This window comes from Ciconia boyciana, chromosome 4, assembly GCF_034638445.1.
Source record: "Ciconia boyciana chromosome 4, ASM3463844v1, whole genome shotgun sequence".
NCBI lineage: Eukaryota > Metazoa > Chordata > Aves > Ciconiiformes > Ciconiidae > Ciconia > Ciconia boyciana.
The window spans coordinates 66,823,814-66,841,528 of record NC_132937.1 but is presented as its reverse complement, the minus strand read 5'-3'; the positions used below and the strand labels follow the sequence as shown (position 1 = coordinate 66,841,528).

The window sequence follows — 17,715 nt, the reverse complement described above, 5'->3', positions numbered from 1 at the left end:
AAGGGCTATTTGGGCTGTATTAGGAGACAGCCTTTTACCTAGTCAGAGCATCAGAAGATGAAGTCATCCTTTAAAACTTCTACGACAAAATAGTATGTATGGAAAACACTGCTGACAAGAAAGCTTCTTAGACATTTTATTTTAGACTGGAGTCCAAATCTTCAGGTAAATAAGCTGAATTGACTCAGGGTTAATATCCCTTTGCTTCTCTTCTAGTTACATTCTCAAGAGAGGAAGCCTGCATGGTGGTAGTTAAAGGAGGTGTGGAACATGAACCTTCGGAGCCAAACCTCATGAGCTTCTGTTGGCCGCCTTACCAATGGCTAGAATTTATGCCAATTTTTCTTTCTCATCTTGGAGGTCACAAGCTCTACCTTGCATATGGTGCATGTTATATGTGTTACCTAAAATTAATGTCAGATTAGCCCCTTAGACCACTTTTTAAAAATAGCATATGAAACTTACTTTTCAGCCTAGAAAAAGTCAGTCTGATGCAGACACATATTTTTATGATGTATCCCTCTGCACGCACATTTGAATCTAGTCAATTTGGATAATTTGCATGTGAAGAGCTGATAGTATTTCACAATATACTGCATTATTTATTTTGACTGAATTAGTATATTCCTGAAGTGATCCTGACTTCATTGTGGTCAATCTGCTTTAACTCCATCAGAACGTCTTTGGGTACAAGTCTGCCCATCATGTCTGCCACGTTTCTAATCCAAATATGCTGTGGGAAACAGCAATTAGTCAATTCAGTGTGAGCAAAAAGTGGGACAAGAAGAAGAGAAGAACACAAATTCCAAGCTGTCCTATTTAAGACAGTGCTTGTGTTTCTAAAAGAAATGAGATTTAAACGGACACAATTTGGAGTAAATCATGTGTTGTTTGGACTAAGATTTTGAAGTAAATGGTGGACATCAGTTCAGCTGCATATTGAGGCAGGGGAACAGAAACAGGTGAGCCACCCATCTATTTCCTTCTGCAGTGTGGGCAGCCAGCCCAGCAGAAAGTTGTGGGCTGTAAATCCCCACCTGAGTATGTCTGAAGTCTTGAATCAGAGATATGTGGGATTTAACCACACAGGATACAAAACCTAGCTCTGCAACAGCGATGTTGCAACACTGCATATGGGTAACTGGCTCTCTGCAAGGCAAACATTCCCATTTAAAGTGTCTGTTCTGTTAGTGCTCCCAGCAGCCTGGCTGAGCAGCTCTTACAAGTTTCTAATACAAGTTTTCTTTAGTCATCACAGAACTGGGCCTATCTGTTGTCAATTCCACTTCAAGACACTTAGTTCTGCCATCTATTGGAAACTTAGGTGCTTAGCCCAGTGCTGCCAAGCCCACCTGGGGAACAGGCACTGAAAAGAAGCGCAAGCAGGAGACAGACTGCTGTGCCTACATCCATCTTTGTTGTAAGTCAGCTTTTTGTTCCAAAGGTCCATCTTTGGCTGAATATGCTTTAAAAAGAGGACTCTGGCCACTCTTACACAGTTACAATAGTCATTACAACAGTTGAGGTCAAATTTGGTCCCCATTATATGCCAGGAAAACATCATGGCATTTCCACTTTATGCTACTTTGTCACTACAGTTTTTCAAGGTGGCATGGTACAGTCTGGGATAGCTAGAATGCACCAGTGCCCTGACCAGTAGGTACCATTACTCCTACACAAAGCATGTGTCAAATGTTGTGATCTCCAGATGTTTCCCAGGCAGATCTAAAACAGGTTTCTGCTGGTGAAGTTAATCCAGAGCTAATTCACTGTAGAACTAGGATTAAGCACATTTCCAAGATGCAGTGGTGCATGGCTTGAGATGACACTAAATTTATCCTGTGCTCCACTTGCCTTGTGAACAATTACTCCTCCGCATATCAGGTAAATTACAGAACTTGATATTCAAGTTCTTCTTGGCACTTGCACAGTACTCTTGCAACATCTTTCTGCTTCCCAGTAGGAGTTGGGACACGATTTTTGGGCTTAATACTAAGCTTCCAACTGACTTTGGACATTTTCTGTGCTTGCTGCCAGCATTATCTTGGTTGAGTATCAGGTTTCAAGACAGCAAAATCTAAAAAAGACTATCCTGCTGTTCTCCTTGCCAGTACGGAATTGCCTTCCCAAAGCTTTATTTATTTTTTTCATTATTTTTTGAGGGTAGCCACACAACCAACATGTTACAACTAGGCACACTAAAACCACAATAATATAAGCTACGCTTTCACCACCCAGAACGTGTGATAATGGCTGCAAAGACCCCCTTATGTCCCTAATCTCCTTGGCCATCATCCCCCTTTTGTGTGTGTGGTTGGAGGAGGCAGGGGGGAAGTGAATGACTCTCAGGACCTACTCCCACCAGTTCCCACATTTCTCTTCCCACCATCCCCTCCATGTGCATATCTCCGACACAGCAATACAAGTAGGATGGCAGCAACCACCGCTGTCACCTCACAGTTATGCGTCAGTTCCTACTGCCATTCTCCCCCCTTCCTAGCTGATAAAGTATCAGGTCAAAAGCAGCTGGGGGTGAGACCCAACAGTGCAGAAAGAGGCTAGATATCATTCCCTGACTTCCATTTCCAGCTCCTACTATCTGTCTCATACTTGACAGAGTAAGAATGAAGAAGCCAGATGAAGAGCTAATAGAGCAAAAAGGACCGAAGATAACTGGCACTGGCTACCTCTGTGATATTTAGGAAAAATAAAATTCCTGATAGCCATACCAAGTCCCATTTTTCTGCTTCTGGAGTGACCAGAGAACAACTGCAGATAACTGGCATGCCAGCGCTGACCCAGGGGAACTGAGATAGGAATTCAAAGCAGGGTGTGGGAAACAAGTGGGTGGGTGAGGAAGGTCCAGAGTAAGAGTAGTTTAGGAATACTGTGCAACTGGAGGATGTGATGGGGAAGACAAAATTTGACACTTCCAGAGCAGGAATTTCCATAGGGCACTATCTTGATAGCTTTTGTCAGGACTTTAAGTGCAGAGATAGACTCAATATGTTTTTCCTCTTCCCTTTTTTCCCAGCTGTAAAGTGCCACTGCAAAGGACTTCTTCCTTCACCTCCCCCTCTTTTTTGCTGTCAGAAGTATAGAAGCCTTAAGCAATTAGCAGCAGTTGCCTTGTGTTGGAACAATGAAACTGCTGAACAATAGGGATAGGCTCATTATTATGAGAGACCCAGCCCTATGATAATCCAGACCAGGAACTCCGAATTCACTGCCAGAAGAATTACTGGTTAGTACATTATTAACTTCACTGCATTTCAAGCTGGAAACAATTCATCCAGTGTTTCACAAAATCAATTCCTTAGTCTCCCAATCATACACATATATGTCAAACATTGAAAGTCAGAATCTGATGTTGAGAGCGGGGGTGTAACTTAATCCGCAGCCCACCAAGACAACTAATGTGTCCCACTCTTCTGGGGGCCATTTGGGACTGGGATGCATACCAGACACATTCTTTGAGGCTGGTAGTAGCAGCCATCTCCCAAGAGCCCAAGACTCCTCTTCAGCACGATGCAATGGCCACAGAAGTACTTAACAGTGAACAGAATACTCTTCACACAGCTAAAAAACAAAAGGGACATTTATTGTCTCTGTCTTGACTTGTCAGACAGCCTCAAACCACATTTTTTTGCCTGAACTGTGTAGAGCCTGGAATTTGACAAGTGTATCATAAGTTCAGAAACTCAGGAAGAAGATTAACTATTACGCATTTCAGGCAGCGTGAAAATGAAGTTCACTGATTTTAACCATCCGCTACTGTAAAACTGTAACTTACTGTTTGCTTGTAGTTAGCCACAGCATCCAAGGTTTTCACTATCATCACATTTAATCAGCTTCTGCCCCAGGTTCCTCTCCTCTAACTCTGGTGAAGGCCAGAGAGTGAAGCCCCAAAGGGTGCAGTTCCACAGTGCTCTCCCAGAAGACCATCAGAAGCACCCCACAGATGTCTAGCTTCAGTGAAGCAGCTCCCAAACATCTCCTTTAGCAGCAATGTCCTTTGTTCCCTTTCCATCAAGTGCTACCTCACTTCCTAAGCAAACTTCTTGCCAGCTCCCCTTCCTCTCCACTGCCTTTGAGGCAGTTGCTCGAGTCCTGTGCAGCTGTGCACAGGGACTCGGTCACCTCCCCACACTCAGGTGCATCCATGCAAGGTCTTCACTACTACTCTTTTTCTTCATGGGGTTTATCCCTTCCCAGCAATGTCCAGCTTTTATGGTCGCTCACTTTGGCGAGACTCTTAAAGCTGTATTTTCTCTTCTTATTTGAATTTACTCATTATTTCCACTATACTCTGGTTTTGCTTTTGTTGTTCAATTCATTAGCCAAGTATCTGAACAACTGTTACAGCAACGTTGTACAGCTATGTTGTTACAGCAACGAAGTCACCAGTTACAGGTATACAGGCAGCAAGCGTAACGTGTGTTGATGAGGCACCAAAGCACAGGCTCTGCGCCTCGGCCGGTTCCAGCCCGCGATGGCGTGGGGCCAAAGAAGCCTAGGGGCGTGGAGAAAGCAACACCAAGATTACACTAGCACGTTCCACAAACAGGACTGGGTTTGAAATGTAGCGAGGAAGTACACACCAATGCATCCAAGTTTATCTTCTTATGCAAGTTCAGCTTACGGCTAATTTCATTTATTTAACACTGTAGAGCACATCTTCCCAGTGCGGCCTCGCTCCCAGCTCAGGGCCGCCAGAGAAAACAGCAGTTGGTGACGACGCCGGGGAGCAGTAACTGCAAAGGTGCCCGCGCAGGAGCACGGGACGGCCGCACGCACCGCCAAGAAAGGCGTTTCTTTATAAACCACCATTACAGCACGCAGGAAAAGCGGCCGCAAGCCCGCGCCTCCTCCCGCGCCCTCCTTGGCGGTGCCAAGCAGCCGCGCAGCACCCCGGGCCGCGGGGCTACGCGGCACGGCCCGCCCCGGCCGTTAACGGGCCGCCCGCCGCCAGGCCGCGCCGCCTGCCCTGCCCTGCCCTGCCCCCGCCGGGCCGGAGGGGGCGCTCTCTCGCGGCCGTGGGCCCGCCCCGCCGCCCCTGACGCCCGGCGGGCCGCAAAGGCGGAAGCGGGCGGGCGCGGCGATGGCGGCGGCGGGCATGGGGCAGCAGTGGGTGTTGGTGGAGATGGTGCAGGCCTTCTACGAGGTGCGGTCTGGGGCCCGGGCCCGGGGCGCTGTCCGACCGCCGGCGCGGGGCGGCTGGAGGGGGGCCGGGCGGCTGGCAGCCGCCGCCGGGGTTGGGGGATGGGTGTGCCGAAGGGGTCCCGCCGCCGAAACGAGCCGAGCCGCGTCAAGGCGGACGGGGCCCGCGGGCGCCCCGTGGCTGTCGGAGCTTGGGTGATGGGTGCGAGGGCGGCCTGTCTCTGGGCCGCTGATGTCGGGTGCAGGGAGCGGGAAGGGCCGGGCCTGCCCGGGGCTGGTCAGCGGTGAGCCTCGCTCGGTGGCGCGGGAGGGTGGTGGCTCGCAGGGTGGTGCTGTGTCGAGGCTGCACTGAACCGGGAGCTGGCTGTGGGTCAGTGCCGTGTGTGCAAGACTGCACTCGCAAAATTGTGAATATGTGCATGCGCGCCCTATTTATATATTGAAAAAATAGATGCACTTATGTTTTTCTCTATTTAAGTTTATAGAGCTACATTTAAGGTGTATACCGGAGCATTAAACCTCAGTAAGGTTCAGAGTGTTCTTTGAGTATCAGGCCAGGGTTTGTAACTTACAAGTGTTATTTACAAAGGAAGAAACAACTTTTAAATGTTTATGCTTGAGTTCTCTCCTGGAGGGGATCAGCATGGCATGCTTGTATCCAGGCTTTGTTTCATGATGTTAGAAAGGATGTCCTGATGATAGGCGGTATATCAACAGTCTATTTCCCTCCCTTCCTTTGGCAAAGGTTGGTAACTTTTTAAGAATTTATGCTAGGTTTGCAGTACAAATATAGAAGTGCTTAGCTACTGAAGTTGGTAGCACAGTCTAGTACACTGAATTCACGTTAATTGTAGGCACTGAAAAGCATGGGGAAGTAGTTTGTGTGGACTCTACTGCTACTAGACTATGTGTTCTTTAGATGTCATGGTGTACATATGTATTCTTAATGTGTTTGGTAAACTGAAGAGTACTCTGCAAATGATAAATTTGTTATTTGCAGTTTGATATGTCATAGGACTCCTTACTGGTTTTAAAAACTTGTGTTCAATTGCCTTTAGTTTCTGGATGCGTGATGCATTCCACTTCCTTTGTTGGCAGGTCAAATCCCACCAGAAAATGTTGATGTGTGGGAGCTCTTTCACTGAGTTGAAGAGGGAGTGCGATAGTGTGTGTGCACTTTGAGGCTTTTAAAAATAGTAGACATCCGCAGTATAGACAGGAGCCTTTCTTAAATGGAATAACTAAACCCATCATTAAAACTAGGTGTCAAATGCTGATGCCATAACTCCACATCTACTTTAAACTAGCTGTGCTGCCAGAGGAAACTGACTTTTCTCCCGCCAAGCACCGAGAGGCTAACTTTAACATGGATCAACTCTCTATTTGTGTTTGCTGTGGATATTCCTAAATATCCTGTCCACACAAGAGAGTAAATGACACAGGGGCAAAACTGCTTCTGGTGACTGTGTTGGGTTATACCTGCTCACAGTCCCTGTGAACTAACATAAATGGGCTATGAGGAGAGGATTAGGTTTCTTTGTAAATAATTGTAGCTGTTGCTGCTGGTGGCCTGTAAGAATGTAGGCTTAAAGTGGGTGTGTACAGATGACACTGACCTTCGAGCTCTCGGGAGACTTCTGCTTGTTGTGAAGGCTTTCTGCCTTCACAGATACTGGTGCAACCCATAAGGCTTATGTGCTTTTAGTCTCAATATTCAATTTATGTGCATGTGTGGAACTGAAACCGCTTATCAATCTGGAGTCTGCCTTGTTCATTAACAACAGAATAAACCCATTCAAACTCAAGTTAACAGCTACAAGTAGTAGTTGCATAGCAATCCACTTTCATATAATTGTAATTTTTACTGATTTAGAAATACATATCAGCTGATGATCAGCTTTGGTTTTTTTCTGAGTGTACTAGTAGAGACAAAACTGTTGCATAGTGTTACACTAATTCAAATAGAATTCTGTGTAGACTTATTTTTGTGCTTTTATTTTCAGGCTCCTGCTTACCATCTCATTTTGGAAGGAATTCTAATTCTATGGATAATCAGACTTCTTTTCTCCAAGACATATAAGCTTCAAGAGCGATCTGATCTAACACCTAAGGTATGGTGGAAAAATATTTTTGTTTAGAGAAACAGTTTATAGCTATTGATATATTTGGCTGTTGAACCACTGCTGCATCACAAATTGTGCTGGTTTTTCTTAAGATTTCAAAGAGTAAGCTTACTTTGAACTAAGAAACTGCTTATTGCTTAAACGCTTCAGTTCATGCTTTTAAAGTAGCACTGTGTTTGAGAGTCTGAGAAATATAAAAGAACTGATGTGACCGTCACTGCTAGGCTATGACAATCTGGCATTAGCTCTACTCAATGGATGGCTTTGTTTTAAAAATAGAAGCTATACTAAAAAAAAACCCCACCAAACAAAATGAACTATAAGAGTGTAGAGAGTAGGAAAACAATCAGTCTGTACATGTGGTAGTAATAACTCTGAGAGTTTACAGTGTTTTAGCGGCAGTTTTCTTCTTTTGCAATATAGTTGTCTCAAAAAAAAAAAAAAAAAAAAAAAAAAAGCTGTAGTTGTTTGTGAAGATTGGAATTTCTTCCTGACTTCTGGCTGGAGACTATCAGGAATGAGTAGAGTTTGTTCTGGAGATGGACCTGGACTAGTTTGTCTGAGACGTGGTCTGTAATTGGGCTTGCTGCGTAATGTCAGAGGATGCCATTGGATATATTCAAAGGATGATTGGATGCACTCTCTGAATGTGAAAACAGTGAGGTGAACAAGGGTGCACTCATTTTTCTCAGTCAAAGGTGAACTATAGCAATGTATGGCAATGTGACAACCAGCTTGTGTATGTGAGGGGTTGATCTGAATGATCTGAAGTCCCATATAACAAACAAGCTTAGTTTGCTAGAGCTTCAGAGGAATGGTATCCTTTATGAATGGGATAAAGCACTGGAATTTCTTCATGGTACTGAGGAAGGTTTGTGAAACAGATTTATGGGTTTATTTTACCTTGTCATTCTCATCTATGTCATGCGCTTGCATACTTTTTGATCTTATTCTTGCTAAGGACATGTTAAATGTGGGCTCGGTGTAATGCATCACTGAACAGGATGCAGGGACTATAGGCACAAGGCTGTAAATGTGAGCAAATCTGCAGTCAGTGTCCTCTTTTGGGGAGTACTTACTAAATGAGCTTAGATTATTCTAGGGAGGACTTTAGCAAGTATTTATGGGAGGCATTTAATATTGGAGGCAAGAAATGAACTGAGCAGGAATCAAGAAAAGCCAGTTCAGTTTTGTGCTTTGGAAGGGTTTGAATTGATCCTGGGGTTCTTGAAGTTTTCCGCCTTTGACAGGAATACAGAGGAGGAGTGAATGCAAAGGGAAGTCCAGTGTGGTGAAGAGCTGAATGTTCAGATCATCTAGGAAGACATGCTGCAGCTTTAAAGTAGCCCCTGATTGTCCATTCAGAAACTATGATAGTTCATTTAGTAGAATTTTCCTGCATCAGATGTTTTTGGTCTCTGGTATTTTGGAGGATAACTTTTTTTCTTTTGAAAGGTTCATTCTCTCTGCAGTAGACGGTGGGGAAAAGCTGTTTGCTACTCTTGCAAAATTGGTGACCTGAAAAGGCTGAAACCTATCTCTTCCTTACAGAGTAAGGATTACACTCAGATATTTCTATGTGCATCTTGAATGTTATTATCCAGTTGCAGGTCATCTCCTTCATTCACTGACAGACCATTTTGCTGAAGCTGAGGTGTTTTAAGTGCTCAGACAAATCTGGAGCAGTGGTATGCAGGGAAGAAAATTATTCTGTATCTTCTTAACTGGGGGTAATGAGCAATTCGGAGATTGCATGTGTAGCTGGTCTGCTGCAGCTCAGTGGAAGCAGGGGTTTAGAAGGGAGTCAAAAGGGGGAAAAACATTTTGAAATGGTTCATGCTTGATAACAATCCTACTTTTGCAGAATGACAGTAAAGTTCACTGGCAGAACAGCAGTAGCAGGCTTTCTGAGGAACAGTAGCATGCAAATACATTATTGCCGTGATACTTCTGATTAGATTTAGACAAACTGTACTGAGCTTGAGGGGTGGAAAGGAGTGTGAATGCTAGCAAAAATCCAAAGAGATTGAGAATTGCATTGTATAGATACTGGATACATCGATGCATAGTTGCAAGGCACAGAAGAAGAATATTTGCAGTGCTAAGACCTGTATTACAGCAAAGGTTTTGACTTAGATGTTAAAGACATCAACACCTTTAGCTTTTTGTTACCTGTATCTTGATGGCAAAAAGAATAGCATGGGGGAATGCTCTTTGGTGTGATGGTATGTTCAGGTTGGCTGACAATGAAGGAGATTTAAGTTAGTCTGGTTGGCTTTACCATTGACCTCTGAAGATGGAAGCAGTGTTTCCCGTAGGAAGAACTGTATTTGGAAGGGAATGTCTTGTCTACAGATAGTTTATTGAAAGTGAGCATAAATAGAATAGTGAACTGAAAGTATGAATAAGTCTTCTACAGTTGGAGGACTTAAGCAGACTGGTACATCAGAGGTGTGGAGTGATTCCCTTTCTTTCTACAACGTAGGTAATTGCTGTGAAAAGAGCTCATCTATTTTGTGTAGGGGAATAGCTGTGAGGGGAAAAAAAATCCCACCTGAATCTTCACTAAAAATCCACAGATAGTTGGCACTGGTCTGTCTTGTGGGTTAACCCCAGTAGGCAGCTAAGCACCGCACAGCTGCTCGCTCACTTTCTCCCCCACCCTCAGTGGGACAGGGGAAGAGGAAAGGAAGAGTAAAAGCAAGAAAACTGGTGAGTGAAGATTATATTGTTTAATAAGCAAAGGAGAAGTTGAAGAAGAGAGAAACAAGACAAATTATGCGAAGGCAATCACTGACCACCTCCCATGGGTGGACCAATACCCAGTCAGTTCCTGAGCAAGAGATGGCTAACTTCTCTAAACCTTCTCTTTTCCTTTTATTGCTGAGCATGACATTATATGGTATGGGATATCTGTTTGGTTAGTTCAGATCATCTGTCTGGTTGTGTCCCCTCCCAACCTCTTGTGCACCGCCCAATCTGCTCACTGTGGGGACAGAGTGAGTATCAGAAAGCCTTGACACTGTACGCTGTTCAGCAAGAGCTACAACATTAATGTGTTATCATCATTGTTTTGGTCACAGATCTAAAACACAGCACTATACGAGCTGCTGTGAAGAAAATTAACACCATCCCAGCCAGACCCAGTACAGTCTGTTTCATACAATATGGGATCCCACACAGCCAGGCTTCTGTCTGTGTGTTGGGCTGCGTGTGGTAACATGCCAGCTGTTCAGTGAAGACTGCTGATTTGCCTGCTGATTTGTTCTAGTTTGATTCATGCTGTGGTGTCCAGTCTTTACCACACCAGAAAGAAATACTAGGTTGCTCAGGTACAGGCACTGGAGGTAGGCCAGCTGAGGCGGTGGAGCTCAGGCTACCTTTATGTCAGCCACTCATGTAATGATTCTTGGAGTTTCTCTGTGAATTATTGTTGGGGATGTTGCCAGAGCAAAACTGGCTCTGCGTAATGAATATTACCGAAGAATACCACTATTGCACAGCCGTCTTAATGGGATCTGTCAGGACCAGTTTGTCCTGGGGAACCAGACGTAGATGATATATTGTGCAACTTAGTGCACTTAGGAGTCACACTTCTAAAACAGTGAAGAAATCCACCCTGAAGGTGGCTTCTGGGTTTAGTCAAATGTGTAGCAAGACTACTACAAAATCCAGGGCGGGAATCAGCTTTCAACTGACTGACTGTCATCCTTTAATAACAGTGTTTATAGGTATTCCTCTTGGTTCTATTCCAAAACAATGGAATCTCCCAGATCGTTAGCGAAAAAGGTGGAGTACTTCTCTGTGACTATAAGTTCCTGATAGTTTGGGATTTTGGGAAGTACAAATAAGTCTGTGGCCAGACTTAAATTTAAAGTACATCTGCAAAATATTAGAAATGCAAGTGACTATGCTCACATAAAATCGATCTTTTCTGAAATACAGGGCTATTGAAATTTCCATTTGTGTTTTGAAATAGACCTTTGTGGAGCTCCTGGAATATTAATTAATACTCTGGAAATACCTAGAAACATAGTTATTCATTAGCCTAGTAAGGTGAAAGTGATGAAAGTGCAGGAGACTAATTGTATTATTGCATGTAGTTTCCTTTTGATTTTTTCATATCTTAATTTGGTTTTGTACTTTGAAGGCTTTGAAAAGTGTATTTGGAAAAAATAAAAATGGAAAAAAATACTGCTCTGGTGTTTTCAAAAATCGATGGCAGAATTTATATTTTGGTATTAAAATAAGTAGCCTTAAATATTCTACTGCTTTTTGAAATAATAGAGAAATATAAACCCGTTGTAGTCATAGCATATTTGTTAGCACACTAACTTTGAAGGGTATGGGGTATGTCTTGCTGTACTAGTAAATAATCCTCCGGGAAAGTTCTGCTTTCATAGTATGAAGAATGAATTTGGTGATTTGCCTGAGTGGTTGCTAATTTATGTGGAACTAGTCTAATGCACCTGTTATGCTGGTCCAGTGCACGTCCTTTGGAAAATCATATAACTGGGGTTTTCCAAAGCAGTTTGAAAATGAATGCGCATTCAGTATTCCTCCATTGTTAGCTGGGGGATATGTGGTTTAGTAGTAGCTGTTACCATTTCTTGAGCATTTGGCGGTTTTTCTCCATTCTGTCCTGCTCATGTATGTGTTACTTTGCCAAGTATTTTAGTGCCACAGTTGTTTAAACAGCACTGTTGAAGACTTGAGAATGTAAAGTTAGCCAATTTATAGCCAATTATTATGTAATTTGTATTAAATTGCATAAACTGTAGAGGAGGATTTTTATAATTAATAGATTGAATGAAACAGTATTGATTAAAATTTGGCAGGGACACCAAGTTAGTATCTCTTCTCTTGATTATGATATCATGAACTCTTTAATCTACAGGCACAGCTGGGCTATCCTTCTTTACATCTCCTTCCCTTTGAAGAAATTCAGAGCCCCTCAGTTGAACATACTGAGATAATATCAATTCTGAGTGTCTCAGAAAGGTGACACATATTAGCATACATAATTTCTCATACAACTATTACCAACTGTTTATTAGCGCATAATGTCTTTTCTAATGGAAATCCTTTTTGAGCAGTATTTCTTTTTTCCTGCTCAGGAAAAAGAAGAGTTGATTGAAGAATGGCAGCCAGAGCCTCTTGTACCTCCTGTACCAAAAGATCATCCAGCTCTCAACTACAACATTGTTTCAGGGTAAATGTAACCAAAATAAATTCTGTTTTTTATTTCAGCTCAGATACTTGATGTCTGTATTTTTAAGCATATTTCTTACTAAGCATTTCCATATCCTTAAAACCTTTCATAAATGAATTGGATTTTTAGATAGCAGGACTGAATTTGCCACTGAAGAGATGGTCTTCGTTTTGCAATGTTATGAAGACTATCTTATTAAGAAAATATTTCTTACTGTAAATGTTGTAATTATTTTTTTTTTTAAATATTGGGGGTGGGGGGAGGGACACTTTATCTTTGCCTTCATTGTGGGTCTGTATTGTTTGGTAGTGATTTGTTTCATTTTTTCTGAATATGTAGACTTAGACCTCCAAAAGTGGTTACCACCTTCTCTGCAGGGGTTGGGGAGAAACTGTCATCACAAATCACTTCAGAAGAAACTGATTTTGTGGCTAGCCACTTGGCACTTCATGAAAAGTTGTTCCTCTTTGGACAATCGGAAGTGGAGATGCTTGATGTTGAAGTTGTTTTGTGAGGACATTATGGCTTAGCATTACTTTCTTGTGTGTTACGAGGCTTTTAAAATGTGTGCTTAGGCAAGAGTCTCAGTATTTCAGAAATTGCTTTGAAATTTCTTTTGCAAGCTTCAGATTTGTTTATGTCAGTAACTTTTACAATATAAGCATTCTTAATATCCTTCTAGTGACACTAATAATTTAAAATAATTTAGTGACAGAGCACAATTATTTGTGGTCATAGGGAGCTCCATTTTGATGGTTCTGCCACCATGGAAAAGTCTGCCCTAGAAAAGGGATGCCTATTTTAATCAACTGTAATGTGAACAATCCTTTTGTTATTGTTCAGAATTTTGAAACAAGCAATACTGTGGAGTTAAAGGAAGTGTTGGATGTTTACAAAAAATCTGAACAAATACATCTTTTAGATTGATTCAGAAAATGTTTAAATTATTTAGAACTTTACAGTGTTTACAGCTAGGGAACCTGTTGTGACAGAATGTTAATGTGTTGCGGCTGTTAAACTCAATAGTGGCTATGGGGAAAACTTGGCATTTGTCTTGTAAGGTTTAAACTGCCAACTACCTTCCCCTAAGTTTCTCAACAGCTATGAGATTGTAACTTGGGCTATAAACTTAACCCACATTTCAGAATTAATACAGAAATGAAAGTGTCTGCATCCTAATTCCAGCTCAAGCATTTCTATCCCCTTTTTAATTAGTATTTTAGGGGGACGGTATTGATTCTAATGAGGTAGTATTCTTTCAATGATTTTCATGTGTTAATGTCTACCATGAGTGGTGATTTACATAAATCTTAATTATCTTAGTATGTGGTGGTTTAATATTGAATATTTACAGTAATATGTGGATAGGGTTTATATAGGCTCATAACCACTTAGGAAGCATGAACTATTTCAGTAAAAATTTTGACCCACTGTGTGGGAGAGGCAGACTTCCTCCTCCCTCAATATGCAAGGCAGTTTGTGCCTCTATGTTAGTATGCTCCTTTCTGCTGAGCAGTTGTATAATCCCAGTAATGTTGCCAAATGATAAGCAAAGCCAATAATGCAGAGACTTGTTCGAACAAAATAAGTGACCAATCTTGAATCAGCAGTGAAGAAGTTACCCATGACGGCTCAGTCACAGTCCAGAAATTTGTTACTTCTTGTGGTAGCCTTTCTATGCAAGATAGCTTAGTTGTACAAGATCTCATTCAGAAAATGTAAACTTATTTCCTAAAACAGTATGTCTGCAAAATTCTCATGCTGATTCTCGTTTTTCTTTTCAAGGCACTAATGATCTGGCTTTTAACTTTATAATCTGAACAAATGTTGCTGCAACTGATTTTTCAATACATGCAGCACTTAAGTGAGAGGTCCAAGTACAGATGGAGTGCTTTCGATCCTTAAAAGACACAATTTCTGAACGACTGGGTGCAAGTTCTTTGAACGTAGCTTCAAATTATATTTTTATTTATGGTTTCAACTGGATCACTCAGTATCCCATAACTGTTGTCCCTAACCATGATACCTAGCAAACTGTGTTATACTAGGAGAAGGGAGATACATGAAACTACAAAGAAATTGCTTTACTGTTTTCCTTTTGCAAAGACTTGTTGTTTTTGACGTTGCAACGAAGGTTTTATGATATGATATAGCCTGGGAGTAATACCAAGAAATTGTCCAAGCAGCCAGGGATCAGGTTAGGAAAGCTAAATCCCTGACAGAATTAGATCTGGCCAGGCATGTCTGGCCAGGCATGTCTGGCCAAGGGCAACAAGAAAAGCTTCTATAGCTATGTCGGTGATAAAAGGAAGACTAGGGAAAATGTAGGCTCTCTCCAGAAGGAAATGGGAGACTTGATTACTTGGGATATGGAGAAGGCTGTGGTACTCAACAACTTTTTTTGCCTCAGTCTTCACCAGCAAGTGCTCTAGCCACACTGCCTGAGTCACAGAAGGCAAAGGCAGGGACTGGGAGAATGAATAACTGCCCACTGTAGGAGAAGACCAGGTTCAAGACCATCTAAGGAACCTGAAGGTACACAAGTCCATGGGACCTGAGGAGATGCATCCATGGGTCCTGAGGGAGCTGGCAGATGAAGTTGCTAAGCCACTCTCCATCATATTTGAGAACTTGTGGCAGTCCAGTGAAGTTTCCACTGACTGGAAAAGGGGAAACATAACCCCCATTTTTAAAAAGGGAAAAAAGGAAGACCCAGGAAACTACAGGCCAGTCAGTCTCACCTCTGTGCCAGGCAAGATCATGGAGCAGATCCTCCTGGAAACTATCCTAAGGCACATGGAAAGTAAGGAGGTGATTGATGACAGCCACCATGGCTTCACTAAGGGCAAATGATGCCTGACAAATTTGGTGGCCTTCTATGACAGGGTTACAGTGTTGGTGGATAAGGGAAGAGCAACTGACATCATCTACCTGGACTTGTGCAAAGCATTTGACACTGTCCCACATGACATCCTTGTCTCTAAATTGGAGAGATGTAGATTTGACAGGTGGACCACTTGGTGGATAAGGAATTGGCTGAATGGTCACACTGAAAGAGTTGCTGTCAATGGCTCGATGTCTGAGTGGAGACCAGTGACGAGTGGCGTTCCTCAGGGGTTGGTATTGGGACTGGTGCTGTTTAACATCTTTGTTGGCGACATGGGCAGTGAGATTGAGCGCACCCTCAGCAAGTTTACCGATGATGCCAAGCTGCGTGGTGCGGTTGATGCACTGGAGGGAAGGGATGCCATCCAGAGGGACCTTGACAGACTTGAGAGGTGGGCCCATGTGAACCTCATGAAGTTCAGCAAGGCCAAGTGCAAGGTCCTGTACATGGGTTGGGACAATCCCAAGCACAAATACAGGCTGGGCAGAGAATGGCTTGAGTGCAGCCCTGAGGAGAAGGACTTGGGCGTGTTAGTTGATGAGCAGCTCAACATGACCCAGCAATGTGTGCTTGCAGCCCAGAAAGCCAACTGTATCCTGGGCTGCATTAAAAGAAGTGTGACCAGCAGGTCAAGGGAGGTGATTCTCCCCCTCTACTCTGCTCTTGAGACCCCATCTGGAGTACTGCATTCAGTTCTGGGGTCCTCAACATAACATAAGAAGGACATGGGCCTGTTGGAGCAAGTCCAGAGGGAGGGTCACAAAGGTGATCAGAGGGCTGGAGCTCCTCTCCTATGAGGACAGGCTGAGAGAGTTGGGGTTGTTCAGAGAGACAGGCTGAGAGAGTTGGGGAGAAGAGAAGGCTCCAGGGAGACCTTATAGCAGCCTTCCAGTACCTGAAGGGGGCCTACAAGAAAGCCGGAGAGAGACTTTTTACAAGGGTAATGGCATATGGCAAATTACAAGGGGTAATGGCTTTAAACTGAAAGAGGGTAAATTTAGGTTAGATATGAGGAAGAAACTCCTTGGTATGAGGGTGGTGAGGCACTGGAACAGGTTGTCCAGAGAAATTGTGGATGCCCCATCCCTGGAAGTGTTCAAGGCCAGGCTGGATGGGGCTTTGAGCAACCTAGTAGAAAGTGTCCCTGACCATGGCAGGGGGGTTGGAACTAGATGATCTTTAAGGTCCCTTGCAACCCAAACCATTCTATGATTCTATGATACTGTTAGCATCCATGTTTTGGATATAATTATTCACTGGAATAAGCTTTTCCATTAGTGTTTTCTGCCTAACCATGAGTGTTCCTTTAGGAGGCTGGGTAAAATTCTAACAGCAAACTGGGGCCATGTTTTCATGAGAGCTGCAGCTTTCTTGAGAGCAAGTTGTTGGTGAACATTAGTGTATTTTCTAGGTTTGAGAGGTGGAGCTGTGGGGGCAAATTGTTGTAAATTTACCAGGTTTAATAGTATGCTGGGAACATACTGAACCTTTTGTTAGTGCCAAAATGCATAGGTATAGGTCTGCTTTTGTGAATATTTGCGAACCTAGGTAGTGTTTCACTTAATAGGACTTCCAACATTTGGTACAGCTCATTGATGAGCAAGACAGAGGAACAGATCCAGGTATATTTTTAATGGCAGTCAGTTCCCCAAGACAATTTGCTGTGCATCTGTAATGTGCACTACTGCACACGTGTACTACTGTGCAGAAGGTGCACTGCAGTAATGCAGGACTGTTCCTTTGTGGGGTCAGATTCAGCTTGTGCCAGTTTAATGTCACGGAATGACAGCGTTGAAGATGCATGGCACATGCACTGTGTTAGTAGAAAGCTTTACAAAGCTGTTTTGTAAGCTTTGCAGTTGCTTTGTTGAAGCAACACATGCTTCATTTTTAAAGTGAACAGATATAAAACAAAATCATGGAATTTTTTTAAGTGAAGTTCAGGCAGTTCAGTGTTTTTCTTAACTTGTAGTGAATAGCTTGGACCTAAAGTTGCTTTGCACACCGAATATACCCATTGAAATACTGTTAGCAACCACATTTGGAGCAGCTGTGCACAGGCATTTGACATTTGAGCAGCGCTGTTTAATTTTGATGTGAAAATTGCTCAGTGCTAGTTCCCACATGGGAAAAGGTTGTTGAAACTATTGTGTTTGAGGAATAGTATAGGACCTCAGCTGTAGTATTTGACAAGGCATACAGAAATGGGCAGACATAAGGCTTTGTATTTGGCTTAGCTTTGAGACTCAGCAGTCTGAGTGATTAATTGAAACTTTTGATTTTGTAGTATTGAAGTGTATAATTGCCAAAACAGGATTGCTTTTAGAATACAG

General features: G+C 42.9%; 1 protein-coding gene across 1 annotated transcript in view; it reads left to right on the top strand.

Moving 5' to 3' along the window:
- The first annotated feature begins 5,018 nt into the window (after positions 1–5,018).
- Positions 5,019–17,715, top strand: part of SPTLC1 (serine palmitoyltransferase long chain base subunit 1) — a 38,407-nt gene continuing 25,710 nt past the window's right edge. The window contains exons 1-3 of the mRNA XM_072859676.1: positions 5,019–5,164; positions 7,164–7,271; positions 12,401–12,495. Coding sequence (XP_072715777.1) covers positions 5,102–5,164; positions 7,164–7,271; positions 12,401–12,495 — 266 coding nt within the window. The 5' untranslated portion in view covers positions 5,019–5,101. The remainder of the gene's footprint in view (positions 5,165–7,163; positions 7,272–12,400; positions 12,496–17,715) is intronic.